Genomic DNA, 17,591 nt, shown 5'->3' with positions numbered 1-17,591 from the left:
CCAAGTGAATTGTGTAAGACAGGGCTATACGAATATGAAGATGTTGAACRGGTACTAAAACCTGCAGCTAATAGAATTTAAAAATAACCCTTTTAAACAAGGTTGACAGGTTAATTTGCTTCTGTAGACATATCTCTCATCTCTGCTTTCTTATGTTTCCCCTGCTAGTGATCTTCATTCATCTTCCCATTATCAAAAAAGACAAGATTATAGACCTAGAGAGTTATATGTCCTTTTTTTTATTTTATTGAAAAGGTATTTTCTAGAAATGAAATTATTATTCCCATGTTATCTACATACTTTGAATCTTCTTTGATTTGATATTCAGAGAGAGGTCATACTGATGTATTTGTAACTCATAGTAAATGCCATTTTCATGCTGCCATTTCTTTTGCCTAATACTTTTCTATCCTTTCGTGTTTTTTTTTTAAAAAAAAGGATAATGCCCAGAAATACAGAAAAGGATGTTACTTGACTTTTTGAGGCTGCAGATGATAACAATTTCAAAAAYAATTGGGATATGTATTTCATTCCTTGAGTTCAGTCAGAAAGTTAAGTAYGGTCTGTGGTCAGTAAGCTAAGTAGGATTACGTCCGTGTGGGTTGTCAGATTCCCGTGCGGCAGCAAAGTCCTCTCCTCYGTATGCAACCTGAAAGTGTGAAATCTCTGCGGCTTAAAGCTCGTACTGGATGCCTTCTCCTACTAGCCCAAGCTTGCGAGGGTGTCCTTACTTTCTCTGCACAAGCAGAATAGGCTACCTTTGCATGACTACACAGCAGGGAGTAAAATGTATTTACTCAGAGATTTCAAATTTGCCTGCAATGCCACCAAGCTGCTTGCAAGGRCTGGAAGAGGTGGTAACTACCCAGCCTGCTAGTAGCTGCTTGCAGAGGACAACAGAGGGCACTGAAGAAGCAGACCTGAAAAGAAGCTTCAAAACACAACCCTTCTGACCCTGGGAAAAATTGTGTGCAGCTGTAGATGCTGTTTGCCTGCCCGAACCCTGCACCAAGATTTGTGTAACCTGTCTGAACACCCAGGGAATTCCTCAGATGCAGGCAGGGTCAAACACAGTTTCTGGGCGCAAAGAAGTTTTCCTCTGCTGCTTAGACTGACCAGCATATTCCTGTTAGGACTTGGATTCAAGAGGGAATTTATGCATCATAACTGGCCCTCTCTCTTTTAGGAAAGGGCTTATGGCCTTATTTAACGTGCCGTGAAATTAGTGCAGACATTTGCATTGATTTTAGTGGGCCTAGAATTAAGGTGTTACACATTTGCTGGKCTTGCAAGACATTCATAAGGATTATCACAAAGAAGGTTGCTCTCTTGAACATGAAATGGGCATAAAATAAATCTGACCAACTTTCTTTGGTACTATTTTAAGGTAAACTAACATATTCAAAAGTCTTTTAACATGTCCATGATATTCCTGTTCCTCTTGAGACAGGGGATTTCTTTGTTATTAGGACAATACTGTTCATATGGCTGCAATTAAAGGTTTGGTTGGCTTTTACTCTAAGTAATGCTCGTCAGAGGTTTTTAACATGGTTCTTTTTAAAAAAAAATAGAGTTCATAGCATAAAAGATCTAGTATAGAGGCTTCGACTGAGGTATTTGTATTTTTTGAAGTTTCTTTAATTATTCAAGCGTTACTGGATTACTTAGGATGCGCCCTGAAGGGTTACTTAGGAGATGCCCTTAACTTGGGCATCTTTTATAGTTCAGTATTTTTTGAAGGCTGTTATCTAAAAACGTTGAAAAAGCCCTTTTTATTGTTCTTTTTTTTTGGTTCTCATAGCGACATAGGCATGTTATTAGCACTTGAAAAACAGCTACTAGGCATGCACATTAACTTGATCATAACTTTTTAATATGCATATTTATATCATTGTAATAGTCTGTTACTCTGAGCTGGCACAGTATTAAATATTGATTTATAAAGCGTAACATGCTCCAGAATTACTGTTAAGATCTACTGATTCAAGTTACACGTTTGTAAATCCTTTCAACTGACCTGCACAATTAATCAGCAATCTGTGTTTAGGGAGTTCTGACAGCATAGGTAATTGGGAATTTGGTTTTCTTCTTCATTCTATAAAACTATTGAAGTAGGGACCACTGAAGTGAGTATATGTCGCAAAGAAGAGCCCATCCTTCATCCACCTCTTATTTTCGGTACAGCCACCTCAGCAGAAGTATCTTAAAAAAGAAAGTCTGCTCATTCTAATACCATCGAAATATAGAGGGCAACACGCAGTGCTTTGAATTTGAAAGGCAAGCAGTCAAAGTGGGACTCCAGTTCTATAGACAGTAATACATGCCATCTGTAATTTGATTYATTTTAGTCCCTAGCTTGCTCAGTTACTGTCTGAGAGGCACCAAAAGAGAGAGTACATCAAGCGTTTCTTGATTGTGGCTTCACATTTAAGTTTAACGTTTCTAGTGTCTGTCGACTTGACGTTGTCTTAACTTTCTAGCAAGTGTTTCCTGTTGTTGAAAGAGGGTCACCTACAGTGATGCGTGCTAGCCGTTGATGCTTTCGCCCTGCTTTTAACATGCCTGCCCATGCTGGATTAGGTCCAGATTAACATTTCTTTTTGGCTTTGCTTTTCTTATTATTTTAAAACAGACCTATGCTAATGGCTAAACACGTGTTGAAAGCCTCTTTGAAGATGTTTATGGTTATTCTTAAAGTTAGGTTTGTGCTGAAATACTTTGCTCCAAAGGGATGGGTGTGAGCACACGTGAAGACACTTTGCTGAACCATACTAGAAACATCCATCAGGAGCCCGAGATTTTCTCTGTCTGTCTCAGATTCTCCCTTCCAGGAGAACAGCTGTGCATCTATGTCCAGGGGCCACAGAATTAACATTGTTGTTAAAACATCAGTTAGCATGAATAAATTGCTATACTTCCATGATTCTGAAAGTGCCTTCTGCTATTATCTTTTAGGACAGTCTCTTCCAAATTCTGTTTTTGTATTTCAGAAACAGATGCAGTCTGATCCACACAAGCTGGACTTTGGCCTGAARCCTGAATTTCTGAGCAGGCCACCAGGTCCCAGCCTTTTTGGAGCCATCCACCATCCCCATGACCTGGCCCGGCCCTCAACTCTCTTCTCCACAGCCAGTGAGTACTGAGAAGTGAAGTCTCTTTCTTGTAGCRTACACATTAAAATGCTAATCCTTGCTGTTTCTCAGGTGCTTTGGCTTATGAGCTCTCTGCAAAACATGCCAGGGGCTATTAAGTCCATTTGATACATATTTTAAAATGATTCTGTCATTTTAAGCAACCTGCTGAAATGCCGTACATGTTGTAAATGGAGGGACATTTCACACAGCGGTATCTGATGCATCATGGATATGACAGGTCGGACTGTAGATCACGTGTGCTCTTTTTATTCCATACTGAAACATTCCCAGCTCACTTATATTCTGGCTGGGAATTTCTGTTTAGAAAGGTGGCTGTGATTTGCTTAGGATCCTGACCTGAAGAACCCCTGCAACAGAATTTGTCTGCTTGCTGTAGGGCAGTTTCTGCTCACATGAGCCATCATTTAAGAAGTGACAGTCAAGCCCAGAATACAGCGAGTCCCTTTCTGAGTCCTCTGTTAGGAATTCACCACAGTTGCTTTGTTTTGGCAGGTGGGGGTCATCCAGCCGGCACCCCTTTCGGCCCACCACCTCACCACAGCAACTTTCTCAACCCAGCTGCTCACTTAGGTAAGTGCAGTTCCAGAATCCCTCTGTAAGTAACTAACTGCAAATACAACTCAGGAGAAGCATGCAGGTATTTTCTGTCCTTCTTTCTTACCGTGGTCTGCTGTGGCCTCTTACATTGTGAATACCCACTGACCTAACAGCTACCTTGGTTGTTCTTTCCTTACCCAAAGGAAAGTAGGTCCTTAAGATCTTGTGATCTGGCCTTGAATGGCTCAGCTGCTGAAAAACAGAAGATGTGTATTTAAGAAAGGAACCATCCAAGTCCCCAAACATTGCTAGTTCCTTTCCAACTTAGTGATGTTGTAATAAGACATGCTGCCTTGAGGGGCATCAGAGATCAAGACTCTAATTCGATTTTATACTTTGCATAGGGAAGGATTTGGGTGGGTCACTGAACTGACACAGCAAACTCATGATGTAGGTTTATCATTCTGCACAAGACAGCCATGTAGCTGCCCGTAATGCTAGATTTTCCCTTCCTCTTTGTGTTAATATTTGTCAGCAGTTGTTTCATCAAAATCATTAGACTTCTCCAATGTAAAGTGGGAAAAGAATTTGTTTCATACAACTTTCCTGCCAGATCAGATTAGCCACCTATATTCTATACAGCTTAGCTACTGAAAAAAAGAAAAAAGATTCCGTCGTTTTTCAGAGTTCGTACTAGTTTTTCTTACAATATTAGCYGTAAGTATCAAGAGCATTACAAAATGTTCAGGTAACCATGACATATCAATAGAATAAGACATTTTACTTATATCGTGACTACTGTTTAGGAGACATGACTGAGGCATGGCCTAAAGGTGTTCTGTGCAGAATTGCCAGAGTTAATAGTAGCAGAGCCTTGCTAGCCAGGGACATCTCCTGAGAAAAGCCACGGATGGGATTGGAATGAATTAGAAGTGGAAGTGAATAAAAGGGAATACAAATGGAGATGGTTGCAAGTTTTAAATGAATTGTCTACTTTTGCTGCAGTGTAGTCCTTAACATCTTGTTTTTGCTTGAAGTCCTTTTCTTCTCCTCTCCAGTAAGCTGATCCCATGCATACCAGCATTAAAAAAAAAAGAGAAATATTTTTGTCTTTTAATTTCCCAACCCCTCCCAAGCACAACTGTGTTCTGGGAGGACGAGGTCCAGCTACTGATCAACGTGGACCGAGCTTTCATGCAGACATAATGCAGCTGGATAATGCACTAATGCTTTATCACAATTACCAACGTGTCAGCCAGCTTCAACTGTTTCCATTGGTTTTCAGAGCCTTTCAATCGACCAGCTTCGTTCAGCGGTCTCACTGCAGTGGGTAGTAATGCCTTCGGGGGACTTGGGAACCCAACAGTTAGTGAGTAACCTCTTTGCTTATGAATTCTTGTTTGCTGTGTAATTCAGGATATTGAGTGACGGTGACTGTTTGCTGTCTTTTTACCGGTTGCTTAGATCGCGCACTTGTAAGGGACAGGAATTTGAAAAGCAGCCTTTTTTCTTTTAAATAGCAACATATTTTAGTCATCAGTAAAGTATTTTCTATTAGTTCCTTATAGTTTGGGTTCAAACTACTGCTAAATGTCACCGTTATATTCTTCAGTCCAAAAAGTAAAAGAATATAGAACCCACGAGTTTAAAGGAGTTTGTAAAATCCTCATGGTTTTGTTGCATGGTCAAAAGTAGTTAATGTGCCCTGCTTATCTGTAATCCCTAGCTGTGGATGGGAACATTTTTTTTTCCTTTCTCACCAATAATTCAGGACATGTGCCTGGAAAAGATCACTAACCTGCATTTATTTGTCCAGGACCATCAAYATTTCTCTAGATTTGGCCAGTCACAAAAGACCATTCTCTTAAAAATCACTGTCTTTCTCCATACTTCAAATCTGGCATGATTTTGGTCACATTGTTTTACTTTGGTTCAGGGTCAAATGCAATAAGTTCCATTATTTATAATCAGTATAATGATCATTTCCTGGTGTCTTCAAAATATTTGGAATAAGGGTAATTGCAGTGTTATTCTAATACTTCATCCCTTGTCAATTTTATCCACAGAATTTCCCTTTCCAATTAAAACAGATGCCTGCCCATTTTTAGGAATGAGACCCTCTAATGAATCTCTGTTAATTTCCTTTCCTTTTCCAGCTCCCAATAATATGTATTCATTTTAACTCTGAGTGCTGTAAAAGTTTTTTTGGTAAGTACCTTCACTAGAGCATACCTTTTTCCTAAACCTTTTTGTTTTCCACTTCACCATTTCAGCACCCAACTCAATGTTCGGCCACAAGGATGGCCCCAGTATGCAGAGCTTTAGCAACCCTCACGAGCCCTGGAACCGGCTGCACCGAACTCCTCCTTCGTTCCCGACCCCTCCGCCCTGGCTGAAGCCAGGAGAGCTGGAGCGCAGTTCATCTGCTGCAGCTCATGACAGAGATAGAGATGTAGATAAACGAGACTCATCTGTTAGTAAAGATGACAAAGAAAGGTACGAAAGAACACTTCCAAGAATTGTCTAGTTCAAAGCGTGGGGCTCTGTTCCGCTTTTAACCCTTCCCAGCCTGGCACATTGTTAAACCAGAGCTTTGGTAGAGGAGCACCTGCAGAGCTAACACAATCCTTGCCTATGACACTAGGCTGGCAATACGGAAGACAGAGATTTCTAACTCAGGTGTTCCCTGCTACATCTGTTTCTCTTCTCACTTCCACCACAGCTCATCAGAAGTAGCTTTGCTGGAGTAGAGTTCAGCTAGTGTCAAGCGGGAAGAGAATCAGACCCATACGATCTATTGCCTTGTGGGTCACATTTTCATAGGTCTTTTGAAGACTTAACATGTAGATAGGTGCCTGACAGGATGAAAAAAGTACTATAAATCCTATCAGACACATATCTGCACCTTTGAATACTTAAACACCTTTGCAAATCTGACCCTATCTGTAAAATAAATCCACCCCCCACAAATGGACTGACCAGAGGGAACACTGCTAAAGTTGTTAAATTGCAACACTAGRAAATGCACCGCAGTGGTATGTCATGTTCCAGTACTACAGTAAGTTTCAGTGGCTGCAGATCATTAAATCAGCCTTATGTCGTCTCAAGAAAGCCGCATGCACACATGCACTGCTGTTACACACCTCTAAGCATAGCTTTTATTCAGTGTTTTACATGGACTTGCACTCTAGCATGTCCAGGCTGGGAAGGGTTAATGAAAAGTAAAATCTGGTCATATTTTTTTTGTCAGGACTGTTCCCATTATACAGTTAACTCAGTAACAATTCCTCTTAACATTTAAGTACCAAATTATAAGAATTTGCCATTCAGCAAGTGTCATGCCTTCCTTGGAAAAATGTAGAGAGGCTGATTTCAGCTTTTTCAGTTGTGGCTTAATGGCTTTCCTGTTAAGTTTGCACATTATTTTGCTATATAATGGCTATTTGTTTCTAATTTTTCAACAAAAAAGAATATTTAGGAGATGTGCTTTTCTGACTTCTCTGTCACTAACACAAATATACGCATTAGTAGCCTTTTCTGAAAGAAGTTATGCTAACACATTAGATATTCTAAAAATACATTTAAGAGCTTTTCGACATTATTGTAAAATGTGAAGAGCAAGTCAAACTACAGATCTTTTCACCTACATTTTCCATTTGGAATATTTTCTGTTTGGTAGCATAGCTTCATTATTTTCATGTCTGATTTTAATGCTTCAAAATAAATTGCTGTTACAAATTGGGGATTCTGTCCTGCGAAATGCTTAAGCATGTGAGTAACTTTACTGGCTTGAATGGCAAAGCTTTTTTGTTACTAGTAATATGGGTAGGCTGTAGAATTATGTGATTATTTCAGTTGCTGTTTTGTTGTTTTGTTATGAAGTGTTCCTGCTGAAGAAAATCCCTTTCAGAAATACATTCCTCGCAAGCTGCTTTGGCATTGCCTGAACTCCATATCATAGCTCAAAACATATATATTTCTAATAATTTGAGAGCTTAAAAAAATGAGCATCATTCATACTTCATATCTCTGCACAATTACAGCTGCCAGTTTAGTACGATCATAATTTTGCTGATCTAGTATTGCTACACATCCATCAACGTGACTTTTCAGGAGTTCTGTTTTGCAGCATGCTCACATTGTTGCTTGTATGAGAAGATGCTGAAAATCATTTCCTGGAAATCTTCTCTCTATGTAGATAATGTCTGCAGTAGCTTGTGAGCCTCTTGTACCTATTCTTCTATCTTCAGTAGCACCTGGCAGCACGAGGATGTAGCCTCACTTTCTATTGAGGTCCTGATCTCAGTTTCCTATTTTAGGCTAATGTGCCCCAAAAGGAAGAACTAGGAACCAGCCCTTTAGTTCTGATATGATCTCATCTCAAAATCATCCTGTCATCAAGGGTCTAACCTCAGTCTGCCCCCAAACTGGGCATCTAGCCAAAAGCCTTCATTTGTCTGTCTTCTGTAATCAGAGGAGAGGCAATTCAGAGGTACGTCTTGGCTTGGCCCATCCCAATCTAAGGCAGGTACCAGTGAGGTGGAGGCATCAGTCGCTCTTCCCTGAGAGCCTGTACAGCCAGGGCACTGTGGTGACTCCCTTTCAGCTCCAGTGAGATATGGGACATCCATCCTAAGGAGTTTAGATAATTCGAAACTAGCATCAGTGAACCTTTCCCAGGTCCAGGATTGGCTGCTGTGCTCTGATACAATCCCTCTTTTCTCTTGGACCATCATTTGCAATGTTTTGTCTTTGTTTTTATTGTTAAAAAATAACAATTATCTATTGACTTCTTAATCAACATAAATGAAGAAAAATATATGTCATAAGATGTCTTGTGCAGTATCTTTCAGAACATATGTAGCAATAATAAGTGAATTTGAGCACATGATCTTAACTTTCAGATTTGGGGAGATTGAGGTTTAGAGCTTTTCGCATATTTACCTAAAGAGCCCATGACAGATTTGAATATAACAAGATGTTAATGATTCCCTCTCTGACCACTGAACTACTGTGTCCTTAAGTGAGCTATATAATAATCAATAGCCCCTTGAGATAATACCATCACTCTAACTGAATAGGGTGGAATTGGCAAAGACAGATGATTATTTTTGTTGCACGTGTTTTTCTTTAATTACAGAAAATGCCCACTATTTTCTCTAAATTTTATGCCTGATTTAAAATATATGMATTACATAGAAAATTGATTAAATATCAGTGAAAAATCTCAGTGAGCTCCCCTAGAGAAATAAAACAATTAAGGGTGCCTTCTAAACTAGTCCCACAAGCAAAATAAATAAAAAAACRGTATTGCAGAGCCCACATGCCATGCTTTTTCTGGAAAGTAAGACAATTAAGTCTTCATGTTGAGAAGCATTCGCTGGAGTGCCTTGATACAGTCTCACTGTGTCCAAATCTGGAAGCTGTTAGATCAAATTCCATCAGCATTTGGTGGAGAGCAAGAGGAGTGAAATTAGATCCAGGATGCAAAGTCCAGACTGTTTAGAGCACAGTCAATCAAAGCAGAGCTTGATACCAAGGAGTTAATTGGTAGTCAGTGCAGACTAGGCAGTACTGATATATCARAAGCTCCAACTTATAAACATTTTCTAACAAACAGTTGCATTCTGGAGTCTCTGAAGTCTTCCTGAGAGCCTCAGCRGTGACCCATAAAAAGACATTTTCAACAATTAACCCTAGACACAGCAAAAGCAGAGATGCTTTTCATGAGGCTCTTATACGAGAGTTTCCCATTTCAAAGATATTTTTTGAGCAGTTACTGCAGTTTCACTTTCCAAAAATACCTGCAGCTTACAGGTAGAAACCTTATGCAGGGCAGCTCATTAGCAAAGAAAKAGGTAGGAAACGCTATACAGGTGAAAGGGCAAGGAGCACTTTAAAGTCATTATCAGTCAGAGTTGCCTTTCAGCCAACCARCATCACTCATCTTGTCTAGAATGACTTTCAACCTACTGGCCTCATCCAGGTGTGTTCAGGTTACACATTCCTAAGCAGAAACTGCAGAAAAACATGTAAACTGGAACTGGTTTRGGACTTCAGACTACCTTGCTGCTTATCCCTCGCTTTAGCATTGAACAGCATGGTGTCCATCATCTGTCATGGAAAAGAATTCCCATGCCCAGAAGATGGCATGTGTGCAACATTGAAATACCTGTGGATGTCATTATGGAGAGACTCCAAATCACCACTGAATTTAGGAACCTTTAGGATTTGAGGACTGCCACTGAGATCAACTGAAGTTAGTGAGAGGTGAAAATCACTGGATYTGAGGAATCGTTTTTACGTTTGTGAATTGGACTCATGAGAAATAGCAAAGCWGTTCTATTTACTGTTGCCAGCAACTGTGCCCATAACAACAATTCCTTTCAACAATGCTTCCTAAAGATGGTTGATATAGGATCCATTCAGATATTTAGTTGTTGTCTGCTGCCAGGAGATCATTCACTAACCTATTCTGCAGCATAAGTAGGTTTGAAAGATCAGATTGGAAAGAATTCAGACTATACTGAGACTTCTTGTTAGTGACAGGGAGTGCCAGATGCATGGGCCCCGTCGCTTCTCTGCCTGCTCTGCCTCAAAAATGAAAATTGAGTTGGTACTCAGAGAAGCAAAAGACTCCAAAGAGATGATGTTTTKAGAGCCAGCAGAATGATTGGTATATAGGGTAGATTTGTCTCTGTCCAGAAAATCAACACATGGTCTGTGCATTATGGCTGCCTCAGTTACAACCTCTGCACTGAGGCTCATTTCACACACCTGTTTTGGGAGAGAGAGGTTCTCACCATCAGTAGTAGTGTCCTGAGAGGTATTTTATTTTCAAGCACTTTTCAATTTTAGGAAGTAAATTGAATTGTGAGAAGTAAATTGAAAAGAAGGAGCTGGAAGAATGAAGACAATATAGATAAGAAATTAGTAATGTATATAGATTTAAAAATAAAAAAAAAGCAATTGAACAAAATGTTGTTCATTTTTCCCAATGTATTCTTAATAGAAGAAGTGGGTAAAATCATATTAACTTTGTAATTTGGATTTAATTGCTTTATCTTTTAGGATGAAGTTAGCCTCCTTTTAGTTTTCTCTGTTCTCTTCCAAACAGTTAAGGCTGTTTTCTTAAAAATAYGAGTATTAGAGCTAGTTCCTTGGGACCTTTCTGTTGACTTCAGTGTTTGGAATCTCAATCAGCTTATTCACAAAGCAGCTTCAGGGAACTTCCTTCTCCTACCATGAAACACTAGAACAGGCCTAGTTTAGAGATGGGATGTTCTTCTGGTGTTTCGGGTATGCAAAAAGAACARTGCATTAAACGGTGCATGTTATTAGGCTTTCTGCAAAATGAGTAGAAAGCCAGACACCCTAGATGCTTTGTTTTATTYGTAGAGTTTCTCAAGCCTTAATGTTTACACTTCTCTTTCTTCTAGGGAGAGCATTGAGAAAAGACACTCCAGCCATCCTTCGCCAGCACCTATCCATCCAGTAAACTCCCTCGGACATAATCGCAGCTCAAATGAGCAGATCAGGAGCCATCTGAATCCCGAGGTTCGAGARAAAGAGAAACCCAAAGAACGAGAGAGGGATCACTCCGAATCYCGGAAAGAAATTAATGTTGAAGAGCACAAGGTGAAGGACAACTATATTTCAGAGAARGAAGGCCTGAGCCACGAAAGCCGCGTGGTGGAAGAGTCTAAGCAAATGTCCAGGGTTCCTTCACCCTATGCTAGGCCCCCCGTTGTGGAGAGTACCAGGCCTAACAGTACTTCAAACCGTGAGGCCGAGAGGAAGAATGAGCCAGCGTACGATAATCCGAAGAAAAGCAATGAAGTCAAAGTGAAGGAGGAGCGAAAGGAAGATCATGATGTTCAACCTGAGGGGCCTCAGACTCATAGGTCATCTGATCAGCCACCGCCTATATCTACATCTAATGTCCATCCAAGTCCTTTAGTGTCTATGCCCATGACTGTAGGTGTAACTGGTATACATCACATGAACAGCATCAGTGGCCTGGATAGGACTCGCATGATGACCCCTTTTATGGGAATTAGCCCAATTCCTGGTGGAGAACGTTTCCCCTATCCTTCTTTCCACTGGGATCCAATGAGAGATCCCTTAAGAGATCCTTACAGAGAGCTGGATATTCATCGGAGAGACCCCCTGGGTAGAGACTTTTTGCTAAGAAATGACCCCCTTCATCGTCTTTCTACACCAAGRTTATATGAAGCCGACAGGTCGTTCAGGGATCGGGAACCTCACGACTACAATCACCACCACCACCACCACCACCCTCTCTCTGTTGACCCTCGACGTGAGCATGAGAGAGGCAACCACCTGGATGATAGGGAACGGTTGCACATGCTCAGAGAAGACTATGAACATGCACGCCTGCACTCAGTTCACCCTGCCGCCTTGGATGGGCACCTGCCTCACCCAAGCCTAATCACACCAGGACTTCCGAGCATGCACTACCCCAGAGTCAGTCCCCCRACGGGACACCAGAATGGCATCCTCAATAAAACTCCCCCTACAGCAGCTCTCAGTGCCCCTCCACCTCTTATTTCTACTCTGGGACCTCGGCCTGGGTCTCCCAGGAGGACTACTCCTCTGTCAACAGAAATGAGAGAGAGGCCTCCCTCTCACACCCTCAAGGACATTGAAGCTCGATAAACAGAGTGAAACTAAATCAAAACCATACAAAGAGGGACAGAACATTGTAAATGAACATAATATAAAGACCTTCTTACTAGTCATTGATACAGACTGGGGATGTGACCCACTGTACCATATGTATAGACCTGAGTGCAAAGATTTTGAAATGTTTTTTTTGTATATTATATGTGGAAATTTTCCAGATCTTTTAGCCAAGTCCATATGTTCCTCGTGTCTCCTACTCTATTTTATTTCTAGTTTAAGATTTCAAAATTTGAACTGAAGAACAAGACATTAATCTGAATGATTTAACTAGAAACACACCACCACCAATGACAACCGTACAAAGCTCTTTCAGACCAGAAGTGAAGACAATTGTAGATATTTATGTAAAAAGATTGCTTCATGGGTTAATGGTTCATATATGCAAAAAGGGTAAGATGAAAGCTTTACTTTGTACAAATGTAAATAGATAAAATTAAGTAACATAATACATTAATACTTCTTAAACTGTGCTATTTGCGAACTTAATATTGATCAACACAGTCTGCTTATGCTGTGTTACATATATTGTTATAGACAGCTAAACCCCTTCAACTATGCAATGAATTTTAAGGCTTTTCACAAAAGCCTKTATAACTCAAAGGAGCCTTTTCAACACACAACATAATTAAAGTCATATTTTCCCTGAACAAGCTCATCTGTAATAGAAACCTCTTTCTCTTGCTTGTTTTGGCGAAGAAACAACCCATTAGAAGTGTAAGTTTTCTGTCTGAACCCCCGCATCAAGATGCTGATGTTACTGTAGCTCATGTATTCCTTAGAACTCGTCGGCTTAGCAAACTGTAATCACCAATACTGTAGTCACGACATACGGTTTTTCAGTCACATGAATCTGGGTTATACAGAGGAATAATCAAATGCTGGATATTTTCCAGAACTTTTGTCACCTAACGTGTCAAGTTTATTTTTGGAAGAACATCTGGTTATAGCCATTCATGTCTGTTTTTATCGTCAGTGTGTCATTTTTATCTGTACACACACTTTTTTTTTGTTAAGTGATTTTAGCTACGTTGAAACAAATCCTACAAGAAAGCTAGTTCTTTTCTAAATGATGGATATGTTTTCTTTGTGGATCAGTAGTTTAATTAATGAACTCCAATGCAGATTTCATAATGCAATTTATTGTATTTTGGTTGGTAATAAAGTCTGTGAATAGTTAACAGGTCAGCCTTGTTGTTCCCTAATCATAGAAGACATGAAACAACACGAAGAACACCATCCTTTTTAAAAAATATGCATCGATCTTCTAAAAATCTCTGTCTTTTCATAACACMCTTTTTTATAATGCGTTACATTTCTTGTCTAAATATTTGGAGAGAATATGACTTTATCAGAGAGAATTCAATATCTTGTCTACTGGACTGTAAAATATATGTATGAAATAAAATTAGTTCCATTGGTCTTCTAGTGTATTAAAGTGCTATCTGCAGTGTTTTTTTTTTTTTTTTTTTAAGAACAAAAGGAAAAATACAAAAAAACCCCAACCCTGAAGACTATGTACACTGGAACCGTAGTGGTAGCTTTCAGTATTGTAAAGAGATTGTTATATACAAACCTTTTTGCTGTTTATCCTGTATGTAATAAAGTCCTTTCTAGATCCTATGTGAAAAGAAAAGTGAAGCGGCTCTCAATCTTCAGCATGTTTCCTCATCAGCGAAGACTTGTGTAATGTAAATTGTGCCATGTTATTAAAAAATGTGAACTAAACTGCTAGGTGCTTCTTTGTGTGGAGTACCCCATCGCTGCTATGGGGAAGAATTCCTACTTTTCCCCCAAGAATGGGTTTTTGTTTAGTGGAAATAGCCATTAAAAAAGGAAATGACAAACTTTTATAAGCCATCCTGTAAAAATAATTATAATCATAAGGAATAAAGGAAGAAAAAGGAGACCAGATCCTTGGCTTGTCCAGATTCTCCAAGATAAATAATACCCTWTTTCCATTAGATTTCAATTAAGTGACCAATTGGTCTTTCAGGTTACGCCTGTACCGCAGTACCTGGCTGTCTGCAAGCCCTTCCTGTGAATTGGTGCGGTTCCCACAAGCCARTTGCATTTTTACCGGTTCACATGAGCTAAGGATTTGGCTCTCAATTACTATGACCAATCTGTAYATAACTGATTGAAGACATTGATACATAGGGTATTCTTTTTAATTTGTGCATAAATATATTCTTTTTTGCAAGTCATTCAGTTCTTCATAATACTGCATTCATGATGTCCTTTTCCAGAAAAAAAAAAATGCTCCTCTTTGATGCATGATTTCCAGATCTTTTTTAGCTTTTGCAGATTATAAGCTTTTCGCAAACACTTCAGAAGCTTTTCTCCAAGTTACTTTGGTAGAAGCAATTTGAGATACTGAAATTTACCTTTTTGTGCAAGACTTACTTAGGAAAGCTTGCTTCTCCCTCAGTGGCTTGGTTTTGGGGAGCAATTAAATGTTTGCAGCCATCTATTCAAGCTGTTTGGTTTTGCTTCTCTTGCCACTCCTCCAGCATTTCTGTCCAAACTCTACTGTGTTATTCCCATGTAAATCTGGTGAAAGTGAAATGTCTCTGGATTTCAGCCATGTAATTAAGACAAAAGAATGGCCCTGTCATTTTAAAAACATAATTACGTGTGAATTGTGCATATTCTCAGTAGCAACGTTCACGAGTTGCATAATGTACCAAAACAGCTTTCTTCTTACCTTTTGTTTTGCAAGGAACCAGTATCTTGGTCCTTCAGAAACACATCATTAAAAGCCCATTACAGATGGATGTGGAAGAATGAATCCTACTGGAGGACACTTGCACAGATGCAGTGTGAGAGGCCCCACAGTAACGAGGTCTAATGAGAGCATCTTCTTGTAGGCTCATCTCAGAGCATTTTACTATGAGTCCTGAGGGCTTTGTTCGTGTCTTCAGGGGAAAGAAATCTGATACCTGATTGTACAGACTGCGTCTTGTCCTCCCAGTTTCTGAGCGTAGTTCTGCTGATAGTCTTTAATTCCCAATCAAGCCAACGAACACTCAGTCCCAGAGTCCCAGAAAACATTCAGGCATTTGACTCCATTTGAATTCCAATTTAATTTATTCCAATTTTATTTGAATAGCCAATTTAGGTGGTTATACTCCTTTGAAGAGCATCTTCTAAGAGGGCTGAGGCTCACAAGAACATGCCTGAAAGGTATGACAAGAGATGAAACAAGATTTTAATGTTTTAAAACTTCTTCAGGTGCATTACTTTTCTAAAGTTTGACACAGAGACCTGAGCTTGCAGATGTAGACAATTTAATCTTTTTAGCAGGGCTTTTCCATTCAAGACTTAATCTTCTATTTTTAAATCACTTAAGAATATACAAAGCCCAAGCCAAATACTAGGCATAGAAATGAAATGAATCGGAAGGGTATATTCTGTAGAGTGCAAGACATCTGGAACGTAGAAAACCCTGAGCTACAGTGTTGAGGACACACAGGACCTTAGCTTCACGTATCAAAGATCTCCATGCCACTTTCCTCCATTGCAGCTAGCTTTCTGCTTTGCAGCTTCCCATCGCCGGCCGGGATACTGATTTGTGCGGAGGGTGTGTGAAGCACTCATATCATTTGTTCCCTGATAAAGTGTCCGCTTTGTTCCTCGCTTGGTCCATTCTTTTTTTTTAACCTTCTACATTGTTTTCCCTTACTAAYTGCCTAGCTCTAATCTGTGTTTTTGCTATTTATACTTTACTGATAGTGCAATTTTCTCTTGCCTTTTTGACAGTCATGCTTTCTTTAATGGCTTATGACAGCTAACTATTAATAGGCAACAGTAAACACTATAGGTGACTTTTTCTGAGAGCCGTACCTACCTGCCGTATATTTTTGTGCCTTTTCACTTTTGCCTGTGTGAGCTTGTGAAAATAGCATTTGTAGTCCTTGCTGGAATGCAAGACAGGCAAATGGAGGTTGGGGAGGATTTTACTTACAAGTTTTCATTTGCTGTGGCTATGCCTTGTTAAGTAAATACATAGCATGATGCGTGATATTTTTAAACTCTTAACTACTCCTTCACACATGCAGGTGAACTCTGCTGAMAGCCACTTGGAGCACTGGAGCAAGGTAACAAATTGTTAATTATATTCCATTTACAAAGAAGCTGCTTGTTTTGTTTCTCGTAAGAAAGAAGAAAGAATTGTGGTTCCAAAGAGTGGCCAGAGACTCGAATGATAGGGGGTTTTGCTACTCCCGTGGTGACTCTAGGTAAGAGAATTTGCTTCTTTAGACTCCCACTGCCATCGCTGGAGACATACCTGTATCTTCAGAAGGCAATTTGGACCAGCATCCCAGCTTAAATGATCTGAAATTACCCTTTGAAGGTGACTTCCTTACCTCTAGAGGAAGATTAACCTCTAGCTTGAATGGGTTCGGTCAAATCCATAAAAATGACTGGTGGGATTACCTCCTCCCTACAGCCTCTTACCTGTAACCCGGAGATCAGATTTTCGTTCCTTCTTTCGCACAGTGAAGTGTCAAGCGTGGCCGTTCTGTATGTGCCAAACGAAGCCGTGGGGGTGTAGTCTGTTTTTATTAGGTGATTTCCCTACGCCTGGTCCCCTGACTGGGAGCATCTCTTAGTGCTGCTAGAAAACTGAAAAGCCTTTCGTAGTACGAAGAGCAACTCCTGGAAGTGCCTAGCCTGGCGCCGTGTTGCAGGCAAGAGGCTGTAAGTAACAACCAGCAGAGTGTGAAATCATGTAGGCATCCTATGATCTGAGGTGTCCTTTCTGCTGGGGCCATTCCTGGAGACTGTGATCCTTGCATCTGATGTTTCCTCTGCTTTAATAAAAAGACTTAACTATACCATTATCTCCATTTTACSAATGGGAAGAAAGTACAGCTAGGAGCACAAAGCTGAGTCATCAGCACGACTTCTGGAGGGGAAGGGGGCTAGATTTGCTAAAATTATCTCCACAAAACAGTTGGTTTTTTTTACTTGGTTATTTATCAGCAGGATAATTCAAGTACCTCAAGGGTTGACCGGAGTTRATGATAAGGCCTGTGGTCATTCTGGCAGTGATTTACTGAGGGCATATATACCATATTTTACCCCTGTGACTTGTTCAATCATCACAGTCTCTCTGTATTGAAACCCATTCACCTTGTAGCCTTTCTTTGGTTGGATTTACAGTCTGTACCGCAACTGTAAAAACTTACA

At 40.0% G+C, this 17,591-nt stretch overlaps 1 protein-coding gene across 1 annotated transcript in view; it reads left to right on the top strand.

Annotated features, from left to right (window-relative positions):
- AUTS2 (activator of transcription and developmental regulator AUTS2) overlaps positions 1-13,846 on the top strand; it is a 973,254-nt gene extending 959,408 nt beyond the window's left edge. Inside the window, exons 19-23 of the mRNA XM_085302011.1 lie at positions 2,991-3,132; positions 3,648-3,725; positions 4,978-5,061; positions 5,966-6,188; positions 11,132-13,846. Coding sequence (XP_085158137.1) covers positions 2,991-3,132; positions 3,648-3,725; positions 4,978-5,061; positions 5,966-6,188; positions 11,132-12,371 — 1,767 coding nt within the window. The 3' untranslated portion in view covers positions 12,372-13,846. The remainder of the gene's footprint in view (positions 1-2,990; positions 3,133-3,647; positions 3,726-4,977; positions 5,062-5,965; positions 6,189-11,131) is intronic.
- The last annotated feature ends 3,745 nt before the right edge of the window (positions 13,847-17,591 follow it).

This window comes from Rhea americana, unplaced genomic scaffold (assembly GCF_003343005.1).
Source record: "Rhea americana isolate MKP2758 unplaced genomic scaffold, rheAme1 scaffold_182, whole genome shotgun sequence".
NCBI lineage: Eukaryota > Metazoa > Chordata > Aves > Rheiformes > Rheidae > Rhea > Rhea americana.
The sequence above is the reverse complement of the archived record's forward strand: the minus strand, read 5'-3'. Positions and strand labels throughout refer to the sequence as shown.